This window comes from Spea bombifrons, chromosome 1 (assembly GCF_027358695.1).
Source record: "Spea bombifrons isolate aSpeBom1 chromosome 1, aSpeBom1.2.pri, whole genome shotgun sequence".
Lineage (NCBI taxonomy): Eukaryota > Metazoa > Chordata > Amphibia > Anura > Pelobatidae > Spea > Spea bombifrons.
This window is the reverse complement of record NC_071087.1, coordinates 29,742,718-29,768,803: the sequence shown is the minus strand read 5'-3', so window position 1 is coordinate 29,768,803 and position 26,086 is coordinate 29,742,718. Positions and strand designations below refer to the sequence as shown.

At 39.9% G+C, this 26,086-nt stretch overlaps 1 protein-coding gene across 2 annotated transcripts in view; it reads left to right on the top strand.

Annotated features, from left to right (window-relative positions):
• Window positions 1-25,814, top strand: part of GALNT7 (polypeptide N-acetylgalactosaminyltransferase 7) — a 59,373-nt gene extending 33,559 nt beyond the window's left edge. Inside the window, exons 3-12 of one of the 2 annotated variants that reach the window (XM_053459742.1) lie at window positions 13,665-13,831; window positions 14,679-14,809; window positions 15,163-15,242; window positions 15,818-16,000; window positions 18,214-18,331; window positions 20,132-20,254; window positions 21,409-21,627; window positions 22,453-22,551; window positions 24,205-24,333; window positions 25,191-25,814. In XM_053459742.1, the coding sequence (XP_053315717.1) occupies window positions 13,665-13,831; window positions 14,679-14,809; window positions 15,163-15,242; window positions 15,818-16,000; window positions 18,214-18,331; window positions 20,132-20,254; window positions 21,409-21,627; window positions 22,453-22,551; window positions 24,205-24,333; window positions 25,191-25,328 (1,387 nt within the window). In that variant the 3' untranslated portion in view covers window positions 25,329-25,814. Of the gene's footprint in view, window positions 1-13,664; window positions 13,832-14,678; window positions 14,810-15,162; window positions 15,243-15,817; window positions 16,001-16,151; window positions 16,335-18,213; window positions 18,332-20,131; window positions 20,255-21,408; window positions 21,628-22,452; window positions 22,552-24,204; window positions 24,334-25,190 lie in introns of both variants that reach the window. The other variant, XM_053459734.1, reaches the window with a different exon arrangement.
• Window positions 25,815-26,086: the final 272 nt, after the last annotated feature.

Genomic DNA, 26,086 nt, shown 5'->3' with positions numbered 1-26,086 from the left:
CCCAAACCTCTGATTGCACATCACTTACAAGTGATCTGGTTATATACTTTTTTCACATTTCACCATATATATATATTTTATTTTTAACCTAATAAAATGTTGTGGCCGCAGATGAATGACCCTTTAGGTCACTGTTAATTGATCAGTCTCATCAATCAATAGCCAGTGACCTAATGTGATCATCATCCCCATCACTAAAACTGTAACCTAACATCTAACCGTACCTAACACTTTCACAATCCACTTACAAGACCCCAGCGCTACCCCTTACGGAATACCTTGGCCTCTAAGTATATTCACTAAGGAAGCTGTTGAGTTAGTTGTTTGTGTACTTAGATGGTTCTAAGACGCTAAAAACAAATTTGAAAAATTACCCCTAAACCCACGGAAGGAGAGACACTAAAAAAAATGCCCCGAACCCAGGAAACCTACTAATGCAAAAAAATCATATTTGTGTAAAACAAATAAACCCTGTTGTTCATCCTGATACATGCAAACGAAGAAAAGGATACCTCAATCACTTATGTTCCCGTTAGACTCGTAGTTATCGCTGTCCACTTAGAAAGGTAAGTAGGGTGTCTGCGGTCCTCTGGCTTTCTGGGAATATATAGTTTTATAGGGGTTATTCTGATGTGTTAAAGAGTATGTTTACTCTCAAAAACATGATGTGCTCCTTACTGGTTTAACTGAAAAAATGAAACCTCTGTGCACTCTGATGATCTCGGATGTCTTGTGACCACGTGATGCTCACATACCACATATATATGTGCTATGTGCTCAGCAGAAGTGGGAGATTATTTTTTATTTTGTTTTTTTTTTTCCCTGTCCCATGTATCCCAGCATGCAGCATCCATCCCAAAATGTCGCCGATGTGAAAGTATAGAGAATGTTCCCATTATATTTGTGTTTGTGGTGAACCACCTGGAAAGGTAAGTGGGGTGATGGGCTTTTTTAAGAGAATTTATCATTTTATGGGGTTATTTTGTTTATGGATAGTTTTACCCCCAAAAGCATGAGGTGCTCCTACTTTATTCAGCTTAAGAAAGTGAAACTTCTTCTCGCTCTCATGATTTGGGGGCCCTGCAATGCTGACATACCACATATACGTGGTATCTATATGTGCTCAGGAGAAGTGTGAGATTAATGTTTTTGTGTTTTCTTTCTTGCTCTAGGTATCCCAATGTGAATCATTCCTCGCAGAACGAAGTTGAAGAAAAACCTCAAAATTCTGTGTTCCAGTTAGATTTGTAGTTGCAGTGGGCCACCTAGAAAGGTTAGTGGGGTGTTTTGGAAATGTCCAGGGGTGTACTTTTGGGAATTATACCATTTATGGGGTACATTGATGTACGGGACCTCTACTGTGTCTCAAATAAGATATGGGGTAGCAAAGTGATCTACTAGATTTCCAAGTTTGAAAACTGGAATGCAGTTACAGTTTTGACCCCACAATGTCTGAGAAACATGACACAGCCATGCATGTTGTGTATTGCTGTACTAGGGGGGCGTTGCTGCCTAGAAATCATAATTTTGTTTCAGTAATTGCACATGAAATGTACTGAAATACTGTATTTGTATATAATTCTAAAAAAAAAATTTACTACACAGATTTAAATAAAAAGTGTTATATTGCCCCAAGTAAAATACTTTGGGTTCTCAAAAAAATATATAATTTTGTTCAGCAGTTTTGTTTTTTTCTGGTCGCTTTTGGGGCCCAACACCCAGCATATCACATTTTTTAATAGAAATAGTGGTTCACATTTTCCAAATTTAGCCTTATAACTACCAAAATAAATGCAGATACCAGGCATATAAGGTGTTTCCAAAATCAGGATATTTTGTTTGTGTTCCCTTTTTGGACGCCTAGTTGTGTTTCCTTCACTTGCACTGGCTACGTATAGTTTTTACAACCTCCGCTTCTGCCCTCCACTTCCGCTGGGGCTTCTATGATGAAGCACCGGCGTGACACGACCTTCCGGTGCATCGTCCTAGAAGCCCCAGCGGAAGTGGAGGAAGTAGCGGAGGATGTCTACGCGCATCACACAGACGTCCACTGGCTGCCAGAGAGGAGGATCCAGGTCCCCTGCAGCGCTGCGGAGGATCTGGATCTTAGCCTTATAGTCAGACCTCTATTTGATGTCGGATTATAACACGAGAGGTATTTTTCAGAGCATTTGCTCTCATCTTATATTCGATAAAATCGATTCAACTAATCGATAGTGAAAATCATTGACAAGTATTTTCACTATCGATTATTATCGATTAGTTGTTGCAGCCGTACCTACCTGGTTGTCTTTGGAAAACGTTGTAAAATAAGCCTGATCCTGTGGTTAAATCTCTCACTGCATTAATTTCTACTGCTGCTGAGGAGAGGCATTTCCATTTATCTACCACCCTCTCAGTAACGTAAAACTTCCTTATGCTATATCTAAAACTCTGACTCTCTAGTTTTAGACTATAAAATTTCTGTGACTTCTCTCCTGTACTCTGTTAAATCCCTTTTTAAGTAATTAAATGTTGTTTTAATGAATTTTATTGATCCTGCCTAGAAAAGAAAATGTGTCAGAATGAGGTAAAATCTATAAAATCTGTTAATATGACGTGAAGCTCTAATACTTTAATAAGCCACATATACCCCTCCTCCAGTTTGTTGGCTTTAAATTCATATTCACCTGCGATTACATTTGCCATGCATTAGCATTTTGATTTTTTTGATACCTCTTCTTACCATGTGGGACACGGAGATTGACAGCTGAAATACAATTTATTGAATTATTCGAGCATCCATCCCTCAGTGTGTTTTCCTAGGAGCTGGTATATATGCAAGTTAAATGGATTGTTTCTGTTCCTGCCTTTCGGAGATTGATGGATATGATTTCTTAATTTAAATTGAGAGGATTTCCCCAGAGAATGTAAGAGTAAGAACCCTAAAAGATGGAGAAAATAGACCACAGCAGCTTGTCTCTTCACAGTCACAAGTAAAGCAAGTTAAAAGTCAGGATGGGAGATTAACATTTGTGATTTCGAAATACACGGATCTTATAGTAGACATGTATTGAATAAATCACTGGTACGTTCTTATCCCAATGCGCCTGAATGTTCCATGCCACCATGTATGACTTATATGTTTGCTATTAACAAGTATTCGGTAAGAGCAGATATTGGTCCCACACTATTTATAAAAAGTCCTTTTTTTGGTGAACCAGGGTCTCTCTTGTGATATATTCAGTCGTCTTATTAATAATTATACCTGTGATTCTGCCTTTGTCATTTTGTAGTGAAAGTGCCCTTGCGCCCAGGTATGTGTAGGGGAACTACGACAGGAATGAAGGGATAGTCTGCTTAAATGTACATATATGATTAGAACAGGTAGGCAGAGACCCTAATTGAGGGTTTTTGTTTTACATTATTGATTATATGCCTAGACTATGGAGGCCTAGACTATGGAGGCATATTTTTTATAAAATGAGACACATTTTTGGATTAAAGAATGGAATACATGGAATAATTTTAATTTAGGATTTTGCTTAAACTCTTATTTTGTTTGATTGTAGCAATAGCAACAATTTTGACTCCATGCAATTGGAAGTGTTGCGGCTCTCTATTACTTTGCTACTGGGTTGTTGAGCAGTCTGGCGGGTCCAATGAGGTGCTTGCAACCTCGCTTTTGAGATTTTTCTGTATTATTATTTATTTTGTGATTAAAATAAAATGGTCAGGGAGTCTTTGTCGGGAAGACTGTTACACCAGTGGCACAGGTTTGGAAAATAAGGCACATACATTGTAAACACATACTTTAAGAAGTTGGCGACTGTCCCAGACTGTCCCAGAGCATTACTTGTTCCCAGTCCACTACTGGTTCAGGAGTGCCGTGTGTTCTTTTGGGGTTAAGTTTGTATCTTCAAAGGTAAGAAGGGAATATTAGGGAAAATAGATGAAGGCGAGTGGCTAGGAGAGGGTCATAATAGACTATGATAAAATCATAATACTGACGGTATGAATATATTACCTTAGGGCTTAGTGGTGATAGAAGAAAGTAGCAAATATTACACTACTGGGATGAGTTGAGTTTATTGGGCGAGTATAATTCAGATAACCATATTAGAGTTTTGTACTACTAACATGAAAATTTTAGTGTATGGGATTGCTTACTCCTTTATGGTAGACCTGGAGTCTTAAACTGTTATAAGACCACTGATTTTACATGAATTAACCCATTATCACAGGCAGGACATGCAGTGCCATGCATCTAAGTTTTCTCTGGTATATGAAAAGTTAGTGAGGAATTCTGCATTTGACCAAATCCGACCAATCTCGTTCTTTGGCTTCTCCCCCAGAACTGTCCCCTCGTTAAGTAAAGTTCATAAATTGAATTGAATATTTTCTAAACAGAAGTTTAATATTCTAGTCAATTGCGCCTTGGCTAAGAAGATTGCCCAGAACAGCTCGACCGTAGAGCTTGTGCTTTCAGCAGGAATATGATGAGTTGTTTAATTACATCACTACAATAATTGCATGTCTGATACTGCTTAATGAAATAAGCTGGCAGTAATTACTCTTGGTACCAGAGTCCCTGGCAACCAGGCATTCGGGGGCCTTGCTTCTTTTCTGTATGCTTTTTTTGTTAAAAAACGGCAGCCTTTTGTGACTCTAGAATTGCCTCTAAAGGCTCTCCGCAAGCTGGAGGTAAGTGAAAACTCCTACTGTTGGTGTTCATTGTGTTGGATTTTTCACATATGGTTAAGCCATGTATTCGTTACTTTGTTGTACATTTTGAAAGATATTTTTTAATGAAATTACTCTTGGAGATCACATTTTTGGAGTGGTGTTTTACTGATGAACCCTATGCAGAGAGACAGTGTGCGCCTTCAGGTAGCGTTAAATCTAACAAAAAAATTATTCATGCGGATATGTCTACTACTCAAAGTTAACAGAAATAGAAAGTTGTAATTGCTGTGATAAATACACATTGTTAGAACTAAAAACAAAAAGAATAATCCACCATACACATGCCCAGAAATGGAGTGGGAAAAATCTTTCAATTTTTTCATAAAATACAGTGGTGTGTACAGTAATGTAGGTTGACAAAAACCTGATTTTATCACATTTTGTTCCATTATCTGCAGGCCCAGAGGCTGTCATTGTTAGTTATGGGATATTTTGGGTGACTTTCCCTGATAATCACCACACTGAGATGACTATGGCAATGGTAAATTAAGTCTGTTTCTTCTGAAGCTTTCGTTATTCAGAGAGTCCGGCTGATCCCCTGTGCTATTTACTACAGCCAGTATGATAAGGAGTAAGGATGTGTGTGTCGAGCTAAGATAACAGATGGAAGAATTACAAGTGGCTTATATGCAGATGTCTGAAACAATATATTATGCAAAAACTAGAACTAGTGACATGTAGACTGGGTTACTTACTGTACCGCTGATCACTTCCCCATGCCTGCTTTCTCTCTCCAACAGTACGGGTGCTGTCGGTGTCCATAATACACAGTCTGGTCCGAGGAGCGAGGATCAGACGGTATGTATGGACAGTGCAGACTCCAATACTGTCAGAGAGGAGGCAGGCAGTAGAAGGTGATCTGCAGTATGGTGATAACCTCATTGTGGGTGATTCTGATCTCCAGGATGGGAAGGTCAGCTGTACCATAGTTGCCATATCCTGGCACAGATTCTGCAACTTATTGTTGTATTCTTCAACCGGTTCCCTTAATTATCATTGCACCTTAAACAGCTTTGCAACATGTTACAGCTTGGCATTCCCATGACAGCTAGACAGTAGCTCGCTAGGCAGTTCTTTGTCGTTAGTGCGTGTTTTAAGGTTACACGCTGGGAAGCGGTTCTTGGCATTCTCTGTAAGTATTCTTTAAAGGTTGCAAGAACGGTTACTGCCTGAATTTAAAGCAAGTCTGTCACCACTCCTAATGGTTTTCTTGCTAAGCAGGCATGCAGGGTATTGTATGAAATGTTTTATTTTACTATTACGTCCTGGTCTTTGTGTATCTTTCCAGCCATCGTTGGCTATATATACACACTTTTGTTGTGTTTCTTAAGCCAGTGGGGTAAGTTCAGGGTTGGAAATCACACCTTGGTGATGACATACTTCACCGCGGTCACCGAGGGTGAATTGCTGTGTAACGCATCATCAATGACGCACCTCTGTGAGCAGTCTATTTTCCAACGTATGAACTATAGGCCCTTAAAAGTTCGATGTGCACTGCCCTGTCTTTGAATGTCTTTAAATGAGTGTATATTGTGCCATCAATGGGGAGGCCTGTTTCATTCCCTTTGTAGTGTGTATTTAGAGCATTAAATTGCTCATTGCTATATCAAATCCCTTTCTATATAAAGGAGCCATTACCCCCTTACGGTTGAGCAGCTGTTCATACACATGGATAGACTTTGCTGATGACATCAGTACCTCCTGTATGACAGGATAAACATTATGTCTGGACAAAAAGAGTCTTCAGCATTGCTAATATGGTGGCTCTGGTTCAAGGTGCTAAAATTATAACCAAAACTCATCTAAACGCTAGGAATTAACCGCAGTACTCCTTAAAACAAATGGCCAGTGTGGTTAATCAGATTGTGTAAGGGTAAAAGCCAGCATTGGCTTCCTTTATGAAGTTTCCCCTTTATTCCCCAAACCCTTAGGTATTAAACAGCGTGGCAGCATGTAGCTGAAGAGATTTACAGGGTGCACTTTGACCTGCTGCAGAGCGTCTTGTATTGTATTGTGTGTGCTTTTTACTTTGTTCTGTGTCTATAGTCTTGGGAGGACAATAGAACTTTTGACAACTTTTATTGGTGGCGCATATAATTCTAAATATTATTGACAGTCTCACAATGGAAGTACATGATTCAAACAGTACCTGGACAAGTAGAACCTGGGAGCCACGAAAGGAGTACCAATAGGGACCTAGAGTTGGAAGAACCTTTGATACATGAGCCAAGCCAACTGGCTGTCTGCAGACTTGGGTCCCTGTGTGTCTATGGAAAGAAATGTCCTGTTCCTTATGGGAACCCATAAGTCAGTTTGGTTGTGGCTTGTTTCCAGCTCATACTCATCTTCCCTCCACCTGTACCTGTTCTCCCTAGCCTTTTTCAATAAATATCTGTCAAGGGCCATTTTATTGTTGGGTTCTAGTGAGTCCCCGCTTTGGTAGTCAACTTGGCATTTAGATTTTTGAGGTACATGAGCGGTGGTGAGTATTTATAATTTCCCACTTTGTACCACCTGGACCTAAGAGGTAAAGCTTTCACCTTTTGTGATGTGAAAATTCTTATGCAATACAATACTTAGGATATCTCGTCTATCCGTTGATCAGCACAAACAGAATATGAGGGTGCTACATGAATCAATGTTTTTACTTTTGCAGAAGTCTCTTTCTAGCTGTTTTTCCTTAATAACCGCTGTCAATAGTGAATGTCACACATGTTCTTTGTGATAATGTGTAAAAAAAATTAAAAAAAAAACATTTTTGGAGGATTTTTCCCTTGATCTGTAGCTTGTGACCGCCTATCGCTAAGCTGAATCAGCAGCACACCCTAATGCTGTATTAAATGTGCGATCTGTGTACTTTATTCTGTTACCAGCCTTACAGCTCGCAGAGCTTATAATGTGTCATTGTTGGCCGACGAGGCGCTCTTTCAGGGTTAACGAAACCACGTTTTCTGATCATTTATGGGCTAGGCTTGTCTTAACACCAAAAATATCCCAGCCAGGGATTGGCCTGTAATTACATTGAGGTGTTCCTTTCCATCTACATCTGTATTTAGATGATCTGGTTGCTCCTGACCCAGATTTTATCCAGAATTAAGCAACATATTTAGATCACAGCGATCAGTGGAAGTGTTAATCTGTCTGCAAGAAACACACTGACGATGCAGTACGTATTATATTGCATGGGTGGGAAATATAACATCTCCCTGATAAGGTTTAAAGTCCTATGCTTACCTCCGACTAATCTCGTTTGTTATGAGATCTGTCCTAATAGTGGAAGCGGAATATTCAAATATTGGCCCCTATACAGCACCGTGCACATCAAACATAATGTAATTCAGAATGAAGCAACACCTGCATAGGGTTGCCACCTAAAAATATTACTATTATTTAGTCATCAGAATTGTACTCCATACCAGCCGTGGAAGCAGTGTTTAGCCAACCTAATCACTTACCTTTGACAAGAAATGTAAATGGAATGAGTTTGAACGCACATGCCAAGTTTTAGGATGTACAGAAGCCAAGTTATATGGACTGAGAGGGTAGCACACTAGCCGTTCTAACATACGGATTGATGATAATGTCAGTAATTAAGGTTTTCTTGAGCTGTAATAGAAGACAGTGTGAGTCTGCTTCCAACTCAGGACTCTCTCACGAAACCCAGGCTAGTTAGAAGTATTGTAAATGTGTGGCATCGTTAGTCTCATGTATAGCTTGAATAGAGTGTGAGATTAGCTGCAGTTTGATAAGGACTAGATTTACAGTGACACCACAACGATGCCAGCCAGGTTGCGTTGGCTATTGTCCCAGGAAGTCCCTAGTCATCAGGCTACAATTACACCAAATCAGTAACGTGAGATCTGCTCTACAGCGTTCTAACAGAATTTATGGCGTGCGTCTCCGTCGGGGAGAGATGGGCTTATTCATTCAAGTAGCATTACATTAATGTAGGTCACGAATAAGATGATTTGGCTGTCTCTCCGTGTATTATGTTTAATTACCATGATTAGGTATGAGCTCTCTCCGTTTTTCAGGTCATACAAAAGACACTAATATTGCAACAACACATGATAGACGTTGTCTTTAATGGAAGGAGTTTGCTGGTAGATGAGACTTCACGCCATTTTAGATTTTTTCCTTATTATTTTATTTTTGTGATGATGGCTTGAATTAGAAGCCCCAGCAGAGTACATGGAAAATCCAAAAAGAGAAAATATGCAAGTAAATTGGAGGTTTGTGGCAATTTCGGTGTTATCTTGGAGCCGGTTTGCTAATTGTGAACATTGCCAGCTACTCACTCTTGCCTAGGAGCTTGTATGACCAGCACAGGCACTCCGGTGGCCTGGAGTTAAAGCTGAAATTGTGTGATTTCAGGATTTTATCCTTGCGGCTAGTGAAGACGCAGATCCGGCAATGTGCTCTGCATTTTAAGGCAAACCTTTCCCCCGACAAATCAATAAATACTTCCCGATAAATCAGAAATGCGCAAACCAGCTGTCTGCTTGTACTAACAATTTTTTAAATGCTATCTAGTTTTTTGAGATGTAAGAATAACACATTAGTATTTGTGTGACCTGTTACGGCTTACAGGCATACACCTGCCAGTGATCGTTCTCGTTCTGGCACAGATGTTTTAAATAGCAGTTTAGTTTTACAGCTACATTGTGTTAACTGGGAGAACATTTTTCTATAGTGCCAAACTAAGCAGACCGGTGCTTCGGAAGTCCAAGGGTTAAAGGAGAGTCTCTTTCGCATTGCCTTTATTTGTGTTTCCAGAACTGAGGTTTGAGGCTCTTGAAATTATGACCTCTGCTTCCTGGTGAAGCCGGATAAGCTGTGTTTTATCAGAAAGGTGTGGACTGACAAGCCTTTCAAGCTAACTTCAACTGACATTAAAGGGACTGCTTGGGCAGCCTTATCATCTGGTTCATTCACTATGCCGTTATTATTCAGTTTTATGCCACATTACAGATGGTCAAGGCCTTGCTTAGAGTATTATGTACAGTTCTGATGACCCCATGTCCATAATGATAGAGACATTCTGGGGAGAGTTTGCAGCGTAAAAATTATCGACAGATTAAGGGGTCTCAATGTGATGTATTCACTAAATTGAGAGCTGTGTTTCAACTCTTTATGAAGGTCCAACCTGGTGAACTTCTGCTGCGGGAAGAACTTGGCTGACAACGTATAATGCATATACGGCTCTTTACATATTAAGTCATGCATTATACAGGGCCAGCTTAGCCCTTCTTGCTGGAGAAATTTGCCGGTGTTGGCCCTTCACAATGAATAATGAAGTGAGACTGTTAGAAACCACATCTCTCCTGGCATCTCTACCTTTAGTGAATATACATCAATATATATTATATGACCAAAAGTATGTGGACACCCTTCATAATTTATTGTTTTTAGGTGTTTCAGTCACACCCATTGCTAGGTATGTAAAATCAAGCGTATGAAATGGGTTTCTATGGTCAAGCAGCTGCACACAAACCGAAGACCACCATACGCAATATAGACTTTGACTGGAGTGGTGTAAAGCACACCGCCACCGGACTCTGGGGCAGCGGAAACGTGTTCTCTGGAGTAAAGAATCACGTGTCGCTATATGGAAGTCTGATGGATGAAACTGGATTTGGAAGATGCCAGAAAAATGCTACCTATTGTAATGCATAGTCCCCTCTGTAAAGTTTGGTGGAGGAGGGATAATTGTCTGGGACTGTTTTTCAAAGTTTCGTGTAGACCTCTTAGTTCCAGTGAAGAGTTATGTCAATGCTAAAGCATACAAAGATATTTAAGACAATTGTACGCTTCCAAATTTGTGGCACTAGTTTGGGGAAAGCATTGTCCTGTTCCAGCATGACTGTGCCCCAGTGCACAAAGCAAGGTCCATAAAGACATGGTTGGATAAGTTTGATGTGGAAGACCTTGACTGGCCTGCACAGAGTCCTGACTTCAACCCCATCAAACACCTTTGGGATGAACTGGAACAGAGATTGCTGCTGAGAGTCAGGACTTCTCATCCCACATCATTGTCTGTCCTCACAAATGCTCTTTTGGGTGAATGGGCAAAAATTTCACAGAAACACCCCAAAGTCTTGTGAAAAGCCTTCCCAGAAGAGTGGAGGTTTTAATGACCGCAAAGGGGGGGTTGACGCCATGGTTTTGGAATGGGATGTCCAACAAGCTTGCATAGGTGTGATGGTCAACTGTCAATACTTTTGGTCATACATATATTGGGTGTGTGTCATGCTTGGGTTCATCCATATGAAATCCATCCTAAAATTACTTTGGTACATTGTGAGAAACTTTCTTAAATTGTCATTAAAAAGATGGCCACTAGATGGCAAGATATTCAAGCTATTTTAATTAACTTCATAATTGTATGAAACCATGTGGAAGTTTGCTTGCAGGGCAACCACCACCCTATATTTATATTAGTTTATTACTATACTATGTAAGGCTTATGTATGTATGTAGTATCTGTTGATAAAAGTAGCATAATGTTAGTACTCTACTCATGACCTAGAAGCCTCTTAAAGAACAGAACACGGCACCAATTGTGTTACTTGTGATGCAACGTATGGCGTAATAATTTATGCCGCGAATGGTGTCATACGTCTTTAAGTATGCCACGTGAAAAAAAAGCAAACTGTATCTGTATTTGCAACGATACTCTTACAATCTGGCTTACAATTTGTGTAGGTACTGAAACTTTGCCACTTTGAGTGCCAGCTCGGCAGGCTTGAGCCCCACCATCAGCCCACAATGAACTGATAGGAGTCGGTCCTTTACAATAAAACAAAGCAGCCCAAATGCTAGAATGTGCTTTCCTATAGTAAGATTAATAGCACTTGTTATAAACACGTTAACCGAGCCTGGCTGCAAGAACGGCTGCACACATTAAGCTGAAACGCAGGAAGAATAACTCTGGTTTTATTACTTCATCTGCTTTCATTACACAATATAATAACGCTGACCCAGTATTCAGAATTTTCACATTTTGGATGTAATCCGGGGTTAATTCTATGTTTATTTAATACATGGTGCGGTCGAGCATGGGACATGCAATTTTCTATGTTTGTGTCGCACGTCGAGAGTGCAGAAATGCCATCACCAGGATAAGCACATCCTTTATCATTTCCACCCTGCACGTTCTCTTGCATCGTATGGTTCCCCCTGCAACGGAAGAAAAAGGGAAGCAAAAACATCGCCAATAAATTCTGTTTACCAATTCACAAACAGAACAGAAACCTCTCCAATTCCAAAGTAGTGTTTAACTCCCTCCCCTGGCTCTCAAAGTGCTAAATTATGCATTTAGCTAAAAATTAAACTTTAAAAAAGCTGTACGTGATGCCTGTGAGTTATATTCAGTTTCTCTGTCTTTGGTAAAATGCTTATGTGTTTCAGGTGCATTTCTTCCTTTATTACTTTTTTCCAAAAATTGCCAGTGACACAGAATTAACGGGATAATGGCTCAGAAAACAGATCCCAGACATTTGGGAAATACAATTGAGTCTGTTTCGATTAGTACAAGATCCATCATTTGGTGCAGTAATAGGAAAAACAATGAGGAGGGGTTTTCTTACTAAATAAAATAGGAACATGGTGATTTTCTGCCCAGGTACGCGCTCTTGCAGCGCAGCGGTATTCGGTTTTATTACAGGATTGACTCATTGTGCGCATTAAAATTATATCGCACCCAAAAATCTAGCCGGAGAGCCATTGAGGGAAAAACGTTCCAATAAATTGCTTGCAGATGCTTCCAAATACCAGGCTTTTCCGCAAGATTGATTTTCAAGAGGAGGGTTTTATGGCTGCTGTAAGAATCAAACATTTGTCGCTGTCGGTCTCCTTCATTCAGCTCACACGTACAACGAAGAGCAGACGTTTCCTGGAGTTTGTCATCGCAGCGATCTGTGTCCGACTTCGCTTTGCTTGTCTTTTCTTTATACTTTGTATACGTTGCTTTTGTTATGCTGTATTATTGTTACAAGCATGCTGTATAAAATGTCCTTCTGCGTTTCTCTGTATATATTTAAGAGTTCCTATATGGATTTTACAGTGATGTATTTTGGACCAAAAAAAAGGTTATTAGGAATGCATTGCAGAAATAAATTCCTTTTTGGCAGAATTGAACTGGACACTGACACGTATGAAATGCCATAAGATTCCCAGTCCATTCACTATTTATGTAGCTTGCACGTCATGTTGCTAAACTCCAGATTCATTTGAGGTTACTAATGAATAGATAACTAGATATAATGTCATTGCTTTTAACTTGATGTTGGCATAACTTAGATCTCTCAGATCTGCCACTTTTTCCATATCCTTAATATTACAGTTCTTTAAACAAATAATGCTGTCCACATCTTACCTTAAGTACCATGTCTTAAAACCCAATTTATGTGTACATAACTAAATATCTCCAAAGACGTTAATAGTGGGAACAAAAGCACATGCTATATGTAGATTGTTATTCTTCACTTATAATGCGCCAATGTTGTCTGTAGGGGATAATTTATCAAACACATTATGTGATCTACACATCATCATCAGAGACTTCCGTAAAATAAAACTGCAAATGTATCAATGGGAAAAAGTGCCAAAGACCCCAGCACGGTGCTGTATATCTCTAGTAGAATGGATTGCAGCCTTTTTGGGAAGAGATCCTTTCTGCCTGTCATTCTAACGCTTATCCGGAGCCTTGCATGGAGAGGACGTACACAGAAGTATATCTGGCACACAGATCATTTATGGATGAGGTGTCCGTGTTGAGTAACTGTCCACACGTTTACATTCGAAGTGAAGATTCTGAACTGCTGATTATGTGTATGTGGCTGGATATTATAACTGCTATAATGGATAATGTATTGCTAAGATGGGGATAATTCATATTCAGACTACAGACCAAGCTGACCATTTATTGTGCTTTCCAGGTGCAAGTACTGGCATTACGATGAGAATTTGCTGACTTCCAGTGTGATCATTGTGTTCCACAACGAAGGCTGGTCTACGCTCATGAGAACCGTGCACAGCGTCATTAAAAGGACTCCCAGAAAGTACCTTGCAGAGATTGTCATGATTGATGACTTCAGTAACAAAGGTAGGCATGGGTGCCTACGGCTGTCTTTTTTTTTTTTCTTGTCATTTTATACCTGTACATGTTTGTTTAAATGTATACAAGAGTTTAGGCGGTCATGTCTCCTGTATTATATGTGTACACATACTCAGGGCAGGACCTGAATCAGAGTAGATATTTTAGGAGCCAGGTAGGGATAAATCCATATTCTTGCTTTTACTTATGTTGTGCAAATGTATATGGACCACTTTATGCCCCTTTTGGGGTCTGACCAACTCAAATTTGCAAACATACAGACCAGTACATAAGGTACAAAGGTTCCATTTTATAGAGCTGCGAAATATGACAGCGCTATATATAACAATAAATAAAAGAGGGCTACAGATCAATGTAAGCCAACAAGGCAATGTGGATTCAGTAATATTTTTAGGAGCTATGGTTACATCCTATCAGGATTTTTCTAACACATATTTATATACTGTATGGTAGTTTTCACCCAGAGGAGGCCTTCTGCACATCTACCCCATAGGGCGTTCCTCCATTTGGTACACCACAAAAAAACAATATTAAGCCACATTTTGTATGCAATGAGCAGAGCTGCCCTTTGCTATGGGGCCATCATGAGAGGATTATGTAAATCAGGCCAGCTCTTGTGAAAGGGACATTTATTTTTCTTTTGATCCACTTATGGTGCAAATAGCGTGACTATGCTCCTTTCTGAAACACAGTGTTTATGGTGCCATCCATGTGGCTGAATCAATGGAGGCTGCTGCTATTTAGCCATAACAAAAGGATGTGCGAGCTTTCAAGACAGTCCGTCTGAGACATGTCTGATAACATTCTGTTGGCTTACGTCTTGTATTTTTCACAGAGCATTTGAAAGGAAGGCTGGAAGAATACATCAAGCAGTGGAATGGCCTTGTAAAGCTCTTTCGAAATGAACGTAGGGAAGGGCTGATCCAAGCTAGAAGCATTGGCGCTCAGAAGGCCAAACTTGGTCAGGTGAGAAATCTAGACATTGCAAACCATGGCCTTAAACAGACCAGCCGTGCTATCATGTTAAGTGACCTCTGTGGCAAGTTCATATGAATAGTCGGCTTCTGGACACACAAATCGGCTTTGTATGGCCCTTTGAAACCCTAGGTGTCGGAAGCAATTCCTAGTCATCTTGGTGACCTGGCAGCAGGGATTTTTCAAGGCCTGATGTAGTGAAGCTGGTGTCGGTCGCTTGAGCAACATCATTTATAACTGTGGGAACACTGTAATGAAATTACAACTGCACCTAGACACTACGCATAGCTGCTGCATCTTATGAGGAATCCATAACACAACTGATCTTCACACTTTCTTTGTAGGTATTAGTTTACCTGGATGCACACTGTGAAGTGGGAATAAACTGGTATCCACCTTTAATCGCGCCCATTGCCAAAGACAGGTAAAGAGTTGTGCTGAAGAATATTGATTGCTGATTTAGTAGTGCATGCATTTTTTATAAAACATTATTGTTCTTCAGAGATATTCCTAGACACGCAAGCATCCCTTGGTATAAACAAGCAAGGTCTAAGATAGCCAAAATGTGTTTATTTGGTGGGGTTAATCTGGTCTGTGTGATTTCAGCAGCATGTAACACTGGCTCACGTGTGTAAAGATCAGGCAATGGTTCTTGACCATTGTATTTGGGGAAAGAGAAAAGAATCGAAAATGTAATGACATTGATGTAGGCCGTTTGAATTATCCGATGTTTGAGTAGATCACGTTAGATCTTTTTTTCAGTGCTTGTAACTTGTATGAGGCTTTGTAATGTAAGAGGTAATAATAAAGGAATGGCACATCTGGGCTTACACAGGAGTTAGATGACCCCCCACTCTGGCACCAAACTGGGATTGATTATTTTTTAACACTATTAATTCAACTTGCTAAATATTTTATATTGTGCATTGCCTAATTACTTTCCTTTTTTATTTTTTTGTTAAATGATATCTTATTCTTTCCCTCCTGGAAACCTGGCAGAACTGCTTGTACTGTTCCTCTAATAGATTACATTGATGGCAATGTTTATACCATTGAACCACAGCAAGGTGGTGATGAAGATGGCTTTGCTCGTGGGGCCTGGGACTGGAGCTTGTTGTGGAAACGCATTCCATTAGGCGACAAGGAAAAGGCCAAAAGACAACATAAAACTGAACCTTATTGGTAAAGAATGTGGTTTATCATTCCATTCCCTGTTTTTGTCTAAACATTTTTTGTTTTGTTTTATTTCTTGTCCCCTTATCTGTCTCCGTCCCTGTTCATGTGTGTGTCCTCCATGCCGATCCCTTCATCCTGCATCACCACAACTCCGCAGAACCACATGCACTGTCCCTCTGATAGATGTCATAGATGGCAACAATTATAACTTATTACCCCAAGGGGGAGGTGATGAAGATGGGTATGCTAGAGGAGCGTGGGATTGGAGCATGCTTTGGAAACGGGTACCCTTGACCAAGAAAGAGAAGGAGCTCAGAACAACAAAAACCGAGCCATATCGGTAATCACTAATCCACTTACGGGTTTGGTTTTCTCTATGTGACGTACTCGTATACTTAATTACAGCATGTCTTCTGCGCTTCTTTCACTCTCTTGTGCTGTCCCGCTTAGCCTCTTTACAGCTTTAGTGTCCAGCCATGTTCTGTCTGCTTTGACTGCTGCATGTGGCGTGGATTGGAACGAAGGAGAATCATACTGGGGTCTATGAGAATTGGATATAGGCCGTATGCAATGAGTTTGCATACACTTAATTATACAAAAATCCTATATATTGGGATGTTTTGACTGGGTGGGACCAGAGCTTTTTCGTTCTCATGTAGAAGTGTCTGCTTGTAAAATATTGTTGTCCTCTTTGTCATTACTATCACATCTCATTCTCAAGTATCTTCTCTGCTAAATGTCTGCATAGTGGCACTAGCTGTCCATAGTGGAGCTTACCGGCCATTGCATCTGTATAATTATACCCTTTAATAATTTTATTAATAACGCGTATCTAAACAATTCAAAATGATAACGAGTATTAAAGTGTATAGGCCGAGAAACAGTGGGGAGGTGAGTCAGAGACTTCATAGAAGGACACTTGAGCTTTCACCTCTTAATAAACCTGCCCAATAATTTGCCATTTTAATGCATTTTCTATTCAGAGCCAAGTTTTTATCAAGAGGAAAGTGCGACCTTCATTAGTTGGTTCGATTTCTCCCAGATACACATGGTATCGGCCCCCACCGATCCTCATGCATACACTAATTATAAACGGGGTGGGGTATTTCTTGGCTTCTTGACACCATTTTTATTCTTCTGCGTGAGGGTTACTGTAAGCTTGTGCTTTTCTCCTATTATGAGTTATTTGTGGTTTTGTTAAGAAAACAGGATAGATTTTTTTTAAATACTTAAATACTTTTTTATAATAACTTTATGTTGTGGCCCCTATAGTAAATTGAGTAATGATACACAAAAGTGGCCTTGTCACCATAGCAGCCAGTGAAATGTCCCCTCTGTTGCTATGGTGATAAGACAACTTGTACCAGAATCCCCCCCTTTTTTTTTTACACACCACCCATTGAGTTTGATCTGGAGCTACTTCTGGTCTTAATCATCAGAATAGTGGCGCATAATCTGATTTCTTAGTAGAAGAGCTATTGCTACTACTATGATAGAAATAACAAACAATAATACGAAAGTCACAACACTCTCTGACACAAACTGTTAAAAATCTGTACATTTCAGGCTGTGGTTCTGGCTATTTTATTGGTGTTTTTAATTTATTTTAAATCATTTTCATTTTAATTTCCATGAACTCATTCCCCAGTCCTGTAACATGAATTGAACATGTTTCTTGTTACCGCATAGCATGTATGACACCGTTAGGTAGTTATATGTATTATAGAAATGATGTGAGTATTTTACTAGGGTATTACCCCAACATTTCACAAAGCAAACCCTGTTTTTTAGTTAGCAAACAGCTTAACCGGTTCCTGGCAGCATTAAGTAAAACCTGTATTACTCGGCTCTGTATGTTCATTGAATAGTATGGCGTGCAGAATAATAGTTTTGGCTGTTACGTATATGTATGAGAAGCGTATATTTTGCAGTCCCTTTAAGAATGTGCTGTCCCGGCTTGGTAGAACATTAATTGAGGGAATAAGAACGGTTCATGTAACTTCTACTTTTCTCATCTTATAGCTCTACTTCCTCAGATATTTTACACAGAGGTCAGCAATTGGCATCTCCTGTAGCCCAAGCTGTTAATATGGCCATGGATAGCTTCCCTCAGCGTAGAAACCTCTGGATAGACACTTGGCGTTTGGTGGATGTTGTCTTCTGCTGTTTTCGATGTGCCTCGTGACCAGTAGCTTATTGTCTGTTGTTGATTCCTGTAGGTCACCTGCAATGGCTGGAGGTTTATTTGCCATTGAAAGAGAGTACTTCTTTGAGCTGGGTCTTTACGATCCAGGGCTTCAGATCTGGGGTGGAGAGAACTTCGAAATTTCCTACAAGGTAATGTAGAAGAAAGATCATGGGGTGTCCATAGCGGGCAGATTTGGGGGACAAATAACTAAATTGTATGTTTTACATATACAGAGTCGTGCACTGTTAAAGCATGTATAAGTCTCGGGGGGGGCGCAAACAACCTTTATTTATCCTAGATTTAGTTTTTTTTCCTCTCTTACCTGTATATTTTGTATACGTGTCATGCTCTTTCTTTTAACAAAGATCCTTTTCATTAAATGCTCTTGTAATTGGATCTACCGCCGAGTGCAGTGTGTCATTAAAAGACAATTTAATTACTTGTGTGCAAGTTTAATTTAAAGCAACTACAAAATCTAGAACACTAGATTTTAATTACTTAACAAAGGCAGCCTCGAGTATGCAAACAGTCAAAGTGTTTCACTGTTTAACGTGAACTCGAAACCTCTGAATGCGTATCTCGCCAGACACTGAACCCTGTGATAGGGCAGCGAAAAGCTCATATATGGACCCCCTTCGCATTGACGCGTGAAAGATGCCTGATTTGTGCTTGCTTCACGTGAAAATAATACCCTACGTTGCTATTCCACCCCTCATTTCATTAACATCTTTACACATTTGTCTGCGTGTATTATTTAAATCCAATATATTGGTGCTTTGGGCCAAGTTGAGCCAATAGACCCGGGAGGTCAAATGTGGCTGAATGAAGAACATTAATCCGTCCGCGTCGATCCCTTTTGGCGGATAGTTCAACCTGACGCCTAAATGCCATCTATTAATAATATCGCTATACCCTGATAAATTAGGGCTGGTATTCAGGCTGGTCGAAAGCACTTTAACATTTACCGTTAGACGTTGGGGTCAACCGAGGTGAGCAACTAGTGTGGGAACTGGTACAATTTAATATGTTGCCTGTTGACACCGTGACAATTTCTGTTATTTTGTTGATCGGTCAAATTGAAGAACGCTAAGAAACCCAAGCGCTGTCAGATACCTAATCTGAGAGCAGATAAATCGTATATTTCATCTCGTGGTAAAACGGGCAAATCAGCACTATTGAAGCAATTTTCCTCATGTCTAAGATAAAAAGAAATAATTTAAAAAAAAAAAGACATAAAAAATGTTATGTTTGGATTTATTTGGAAAATGAATAAGGTAAAATTGTATTTGCCGTATCATAAGTGAGGCTTTTATAGTGAAACCGACGTAAAAACCTATTTCTGGACCATTCTTTCTTATATTTAGTATTGTTTGCCTTATCATTATTATTATAGGCTATTCTGCTCGGTTCCTGTGTTGTAGTCTGAATATTTCCGCTCTCTGCATTCACTATGCATTCGCATTCTCATGTTAAAAGGACTATAATGACCCTTCATAATGCATGATTACCTCAATGAGAAGAATGAAGTAACCTCCCCACGTTACCTATGCAATGTACAGGGGCGACCTTTGGTTGTTCCCTCATAATAGTAAATGTTGACGGACGAAATGTCCAACTCACCCGAAAACCCGTTTACTGGCACTTAATTATTTATAGAAAATAAATTAATTCCTGACACTTGTCCTATATTAAACTACTAAGGATTTTCCACTTCGAGCTTCCCCACGGTACCGGTTTTGTAGGGAGTGTTGATCCTCGGCCAGTTGGGAAAATCTGAAGATCTCCCTCTCTTGCTAAGCAGTAGAATCAACTAGTGGCCAAAATCTCATTTATTTTGTGTCTTTTTAACAAAATGTCACGTATCATGCTAGCGTTCAGTCCAGAAATCTACAGACTTATATTGATTTATATAACATTGGGCATGCTTTCTTTTTCTTCTCCTCTTCCAGATCTGGCAGTGTGGGGGGAAATTGTTGTTCACGCCTTGCTCGCGTATCGGCCATATCTATCGGTTGCATGGATGGCAAGGAAACCCTCCACCTGTCTACGTGGGATCATCACCAACGCTAAAAGTGAGCAAAAAGAAACCTTCTCAGAACCAGGGGCAGTAACGTGATATTAAAAAATAAATAAAATATATATATATAATTATATAAAAATGTGTACTTCTGTGGAATGAAATGTTCTTGGAAAGTAATCATCTGAGGTATGTGGCTGATAAATGACAGAATCACAGGGAAATCTAGATTTACTACTCGTCGTGAGGATGTTCCTTGGTAGACCTGAGCATTTTGCATGAAATAAGTAACATAATAATAGCACTACCCAGTGTTTTTACAGGAGCAACATACAATGCAGCGTGTGTTCTTGTCTCAAATGCAGTTGAGGCTAGCAAATAAAACAGATAATCTGCCGTCAGAGCCGTGAAGTGGTTTGACCCCCCCCTGGCTGTGTCTTCTCTTCTGTATCTGGGTATTCCTTGCTGAACTACTTATTTTTTTTTTATGGGGTCGGTGATCGATAGCAAAAATCCATTTGTTATGACACCGAAGCACATGATATTGCAAGTCCTTCATGATAGATTTACATCGCAGTGGATTCTAGTTTCTGCGGCAGGCGTTTTCTTATTTGTTTTACGCAGCAACAACCATTTTCAGGAGCCGGACAGGTTGTGGCAGGAAAATTGTACAAGATAATCCACACAAATCCGCTTGTTCCTGATAAAAGCCTTGCTTTTTCCGCTGGGTTTCTTGTCATAAGATGTCAGCGCAATTACAATATTTCTGTATATAAAGTCTGTTTGATCCGTGTTTATGCCAGATACTGGTAAGTTATCTGTCTCCAGGTAAAAAAAATACATGATTTTGTACATCAAGTGTCAACAGGGACACCGAGGGAAAGTTTGTGTTAGTAATGTGGAGACCCTGCGGGGTCTGTGCAGACTTGCTTCAGTCTCTAATGACTCCCTGTGCCTACTTAAAAAGGTGTGATCATGAAAGCAGGTCTACAGAGCTCTGCTTCCTGATCACTGCATGGACAGCATTCAAGGAGATCAGGGTGAGAAAAGGCAAAGTTTTTTTTTTTTTCCCTTTGCCAAAATAATGAATGTCTGTTGAAAGTTGTACAGACCCAGTCGTGTCACACTGAGTAGCAGCTTGGTTACAAGAAGTCTACAGGTTCACGTAAGGGAATGGTGTTTGATCTTTCTCTTTTTTTTGTATTCCAGAACTATGTAAGGGTTGTGGAAGTTTGGTGGGATGAATATAAAGATTATTTCTATGCCAGTCGTCCAGAAACGAAAGCCCTGGCCTACGGAGATATTAGTGAGCTGAAGAAGTTCCGGGAGGATCACAACTGCAAAAGCTTTAAGTGGTTCATGGAGGAAATCGCGTATGACATCCCATCCCATTATCCACTGCCACCGAAAAATGTGGAATGGGGAGAGGTACGCGCGTATAATCTCTATATTTTAATGGTGCCTGTATAACGTAAAAATAGTCTAATGGAACCAATACACCCTTTAACAAGGGAATCAAGATGTGCCAATAAGGAAACAAATCTATACAGACAAGAATATAGATAGTTCATGCAGTACATTGAGGATCTATAGTACTGTGAATTATTTTATTGCAATAATCAAACTTTAGTTAAAGAGATAGTAAAGCAAGTCTACAGAGTAAGCTAAAACGTTGAGGGCTTGCCAGTGATGTCTTAAACCGGCGAGCTTTAAGACTGTCGAGGTTCCTACCAGCAGAGGCAGGATGACTGCTCTTTTAGATGTCTTTATGACAGATGACGTTTCAATAATTGTGAACAAGTTGGAACGTGATAGGCGTCCTTAAAATGGGCCATCTAGCTTAGCCCCTGTTGCTTTGCGTTGTAAGTAAGCACTCCGCATTGATTTGCATGCCATAGCATTGCTATATGATACCAAACCCTGCATGCAGAACAGTTGCGTCTTGTTTTTTGAATGCCGTTTAGTTTATGTGGATCACGTTCTCTATGCCAGCTGCCTCGGCACAGCTATATCCATTCAGTAAACTGGAGCAGGTTCTGGCGCACACAGTCTATTCAGCCACAACGGCGGCAGAACAGAGAGCCGTTAGCTGCTGACACCAAGCTGTCCAAATCAATCCAACGTTTGGTTCCCATCTGTTGCTTTGTTAGCCATCCAGAGTCTGTGGCTCTATCTAGCTATCGATAACGCCGCGCACTGCTGTTTCTGAAGGGTCCGTGGGCATCATTATGACGTCTGTTTTCTTTTTGTCAGATAAGAGGTTTGGAGTCCGGCTACTGTATAGACAGTATGGGGCATACGAATGGAGGCCTGGTGGAACTAGGACCTTGTCACAGGATGGGTGGAAATCAGGTATGTGCGAGGATGTATTCATAAAGCCATAAAGAAAGAGGTTGTTATGATGTTATATGCATTTAATTTAGAGTCGGCACTGTTGTTAGAATCCCTGACTCTGTTCTGTGATCATGGTCGGAGGACAAATAGGGTTGGGGAGTACGAAACGTAAAATGTTAGATGAAAGAGTTGGGGTAGTGTTCCACTTGCCATACACAGTTATTTATGAAGCGCCTACATAAGCGGTGGCCCTGCACACCAAAAGGCATCCAGAAATCTATACGTATGTCACTGCAAAGGAACAGCATGCGCAGAAGTGAATGTAAAAGACAATTAATGTGCAAAGCTTCCGTGTTTCTGATCCAGCGGTGTAGGAAATGTTCTCCGAGAACACCGAGCGGCCTAATTTGTGTGAGGGTATTGGAAGTGCTGCGTGTGTTTGCTTCGTGTTACAAAACACTCTTTCATGGTGGATTTCACAAGCAGCTGAATGGCAGGGTGTGTTTTGCAAGTCATGCCGAAGCCACAGCTGTGCCCTACACACCCTGTGTGTGCCAGAAGGCAGCCTGCGCAACCAGAACCGGCTCTGCTCGCTTGCCAAATTCACATGGGAGCTCACACACTCCCTTAGCTACAAACATTAGACCTGCGACACGAGCCCTATTGCTCCTTACAGAAACTAATCTCGTATAGAATGCTACGAGATGAACCATATTGCATAGAATTACACGACGGTCATTAAAATAACACACACGGTCTTCTCTGGGTTCACTGAGAAACATGAAGCGCTCGCTAGAGCTTTGTTTTTAATGCCGCAAAGTGCTATTATCACCATAGCAACTAGTGAAAGTGTCCAATCAACAGGGCTGATGGTAATTAGGGCCATTTTCAAAGACTGTTTTAAAAATTATTGTCGAAAGTTTATTTTTATCATTTAACCAAAATGCAAAGTGAGTGAACAAAATCACATTTAAATATTGATTTGATTTAGATCACCCTTCTTCTAGGTACACATGCACAAAGTCAGGGGTTATAACAACTATACCAAACAGATGCTAATGATCAATTTGGTGTGTGTGTGTATATAGAGTGTATAGGTGTGTGTGTATATAGATAGCAAAATGCAGCGTACAGATTACATCTGATCTTTCAGAATGATTTGATAAAATTGGGAAGTTGTGCGGGTAAATGTCAAATGAGATTCGATTTCATTAAAAGTAAAACGGTGCGTTTGAAAAGTAACATCATTCCCGCTGCTTGTGAACTCCGAACGAGATCTGGACTACTTTTTTGTATTTACAAATTTTTGCATGTATCTCTATATCACGAAGGCTTATTTTAAAGAACTTGATTTTTTCCAATCTTATTAGATTTTTTTTTTTTAATGTATTTTAAAGATTTCGAGAATACATATGAAAAGTCTTGGCAATAATGAGTATAGATATTGCTTAGAAGGTTTTCCAACAAACCGCGACATAATGGTTTTGGCTACAATGAATGCATACGTATTTTTATTAGATATTAGAGATTCAAATTCCAATCAACAAGCACTAATATACATAATAAGCGTTTACCTTAATGCAGGGTATATAAAGAATGAAAAAGAAAGCAGTCATTCCGTTGTCTGTGTAACTGGCTAACTATGTTCTATTTTATTTTATTTTTTTTCAGCTTTTCAGAATTAATGAAGCAAATCAGCTGATGCAGTATGACCAGTGTCTAACAAAAGGGCCCGATGGCTCCAAAGTTATGATTACTCACTGTAATTTAAATGAATACAAGGAATGGCAATACTTCAAGGTTGGTTTTATTCGCCGTTGGCATTTATCCAGCACTTGGCATATCTGATTGTTCAAAAAAACGCGGAATTTGTCAAAAGTCGGCGTACGTTCTTAACATTTGTAGATGAAGTGTAAAATGATAAATGTGCCATTACTGAAGGCAACTTTACATAAGGTTCAAATAAATAATAGGTAATAATCGCATACGTTGCAAAAGGCTGAAGTGCCAGAAGTGCAAGATAACTTGGGCTAGAACCCAGCAAGCCTGTCGCTTCTCTTCAAAGATATTCTGTTAGATTCGTTTCATATTAGTGAATTGGGAGATCTTTGCCACAATGAACCTGCCTATATGGCACAAACACCAGTGACACATACCAATTGGCTACCTGCTAAATAAGATCTGATTTTATGGATAAAGGTATATAAGTCTATGTGTTTTCTCAAAAGACATTAAATATATAAATTTAAAAGGAAATGTAAATGTTTATTCTTGCTAGCTGATGCCTTGGTTATTTCCGGTGACACAGAATTTTCATGCTATTAGTAGGTCTCGTTTTACAGTATGCTGTTAAGTAGACTGAGCCCAAGTGACAACACGATGTGATAAGATAAATCTGGTGTCTGGTCCTGATTTTTTTTTTTTACCATAGAGGTTGCTTTTTTTTTTTGTTAGTTTTTGTCCCTATCGACACGCAGCCCTAGTTATCCCTGACTCGCACAGTAACCCCAGCGGGTCCGATACTCAGCGGGTTGGGCTGTCACGCTGGGAAAGGGGGGGGACGCATGTAATGCCCTTAAATACTTGGAAATCGACTGTATAAGTTCTGTCTTTATTACATTCCATATTTATTGCATTAATATGCTCTCTTCTTTCAGAACATGCACAGGTTCATCTACATTCCAACTGGGAAATGCTTGGACCGTTCTGAGGTTCTTCACCAAGTGTTCATGTCAGACTGTGACTCCAGCAAAACAACGCAAAAATGGGAAATGAATAACATCCTTAGTGTATAGAACTGACATTGACGTCCGCGCCGCTCAAGGCAGCCTCAAACCTGCTGCAAACTTTGTACAGCCCTCGTCCTTCTCCATTCACTGGGATACCGGAGACCTATGAGATTGATGTAGTGTCATCCTGCAGTTAATGTTTACAAGACTGCTTTTACCTTAAACCTTTTTTAGATGTTTACATCATCTTGTTCCAAGATAATGTTAGTAAAAGTGCTTCTGGCTCTGTTTGTAGGAACAAAGCTAAAGACTTTTTTTTTTTTTTGGGGGGGGGGGGATTATTAACTCAGGGGATGGAAGGTAGTTATAACTCACACTTGAAAATGATTTGGGGTAGCCAGACATTCATATTCCTTGATGATTGTCTAGATCTTCATTTAAGATTCACTTATTTCTTTCTTTTTCCTCAAAGCACTGCCACGATGTCTTTCTTCTGCTCTGGTGGCCTTTGCCTGTGCTGCTGTTTTAAATGGGAAAATCAGAAAACAAAAATCTTAGTGCCTCCTTTGTTGCTTGTATATTAGATGGTATATGAAGAGCATTCGTAATAGGGTAAAGCTGAAGGAGAAACAGAATGACCCTGTGATGGTCCAGATATCTAGATGCGAAGAGTGGATTTGAAGGACCCAAGAACTGGTTTGGAGTGGATAATACTTCATGCGCAGCACAACGACTGGTGGTAGTTAAGTCAGTTTGCAACGCATTGTGGAACATATCTTTTCATCTGGTTTGTACAATGGACATTTATGAACCGTGCTTCTTCT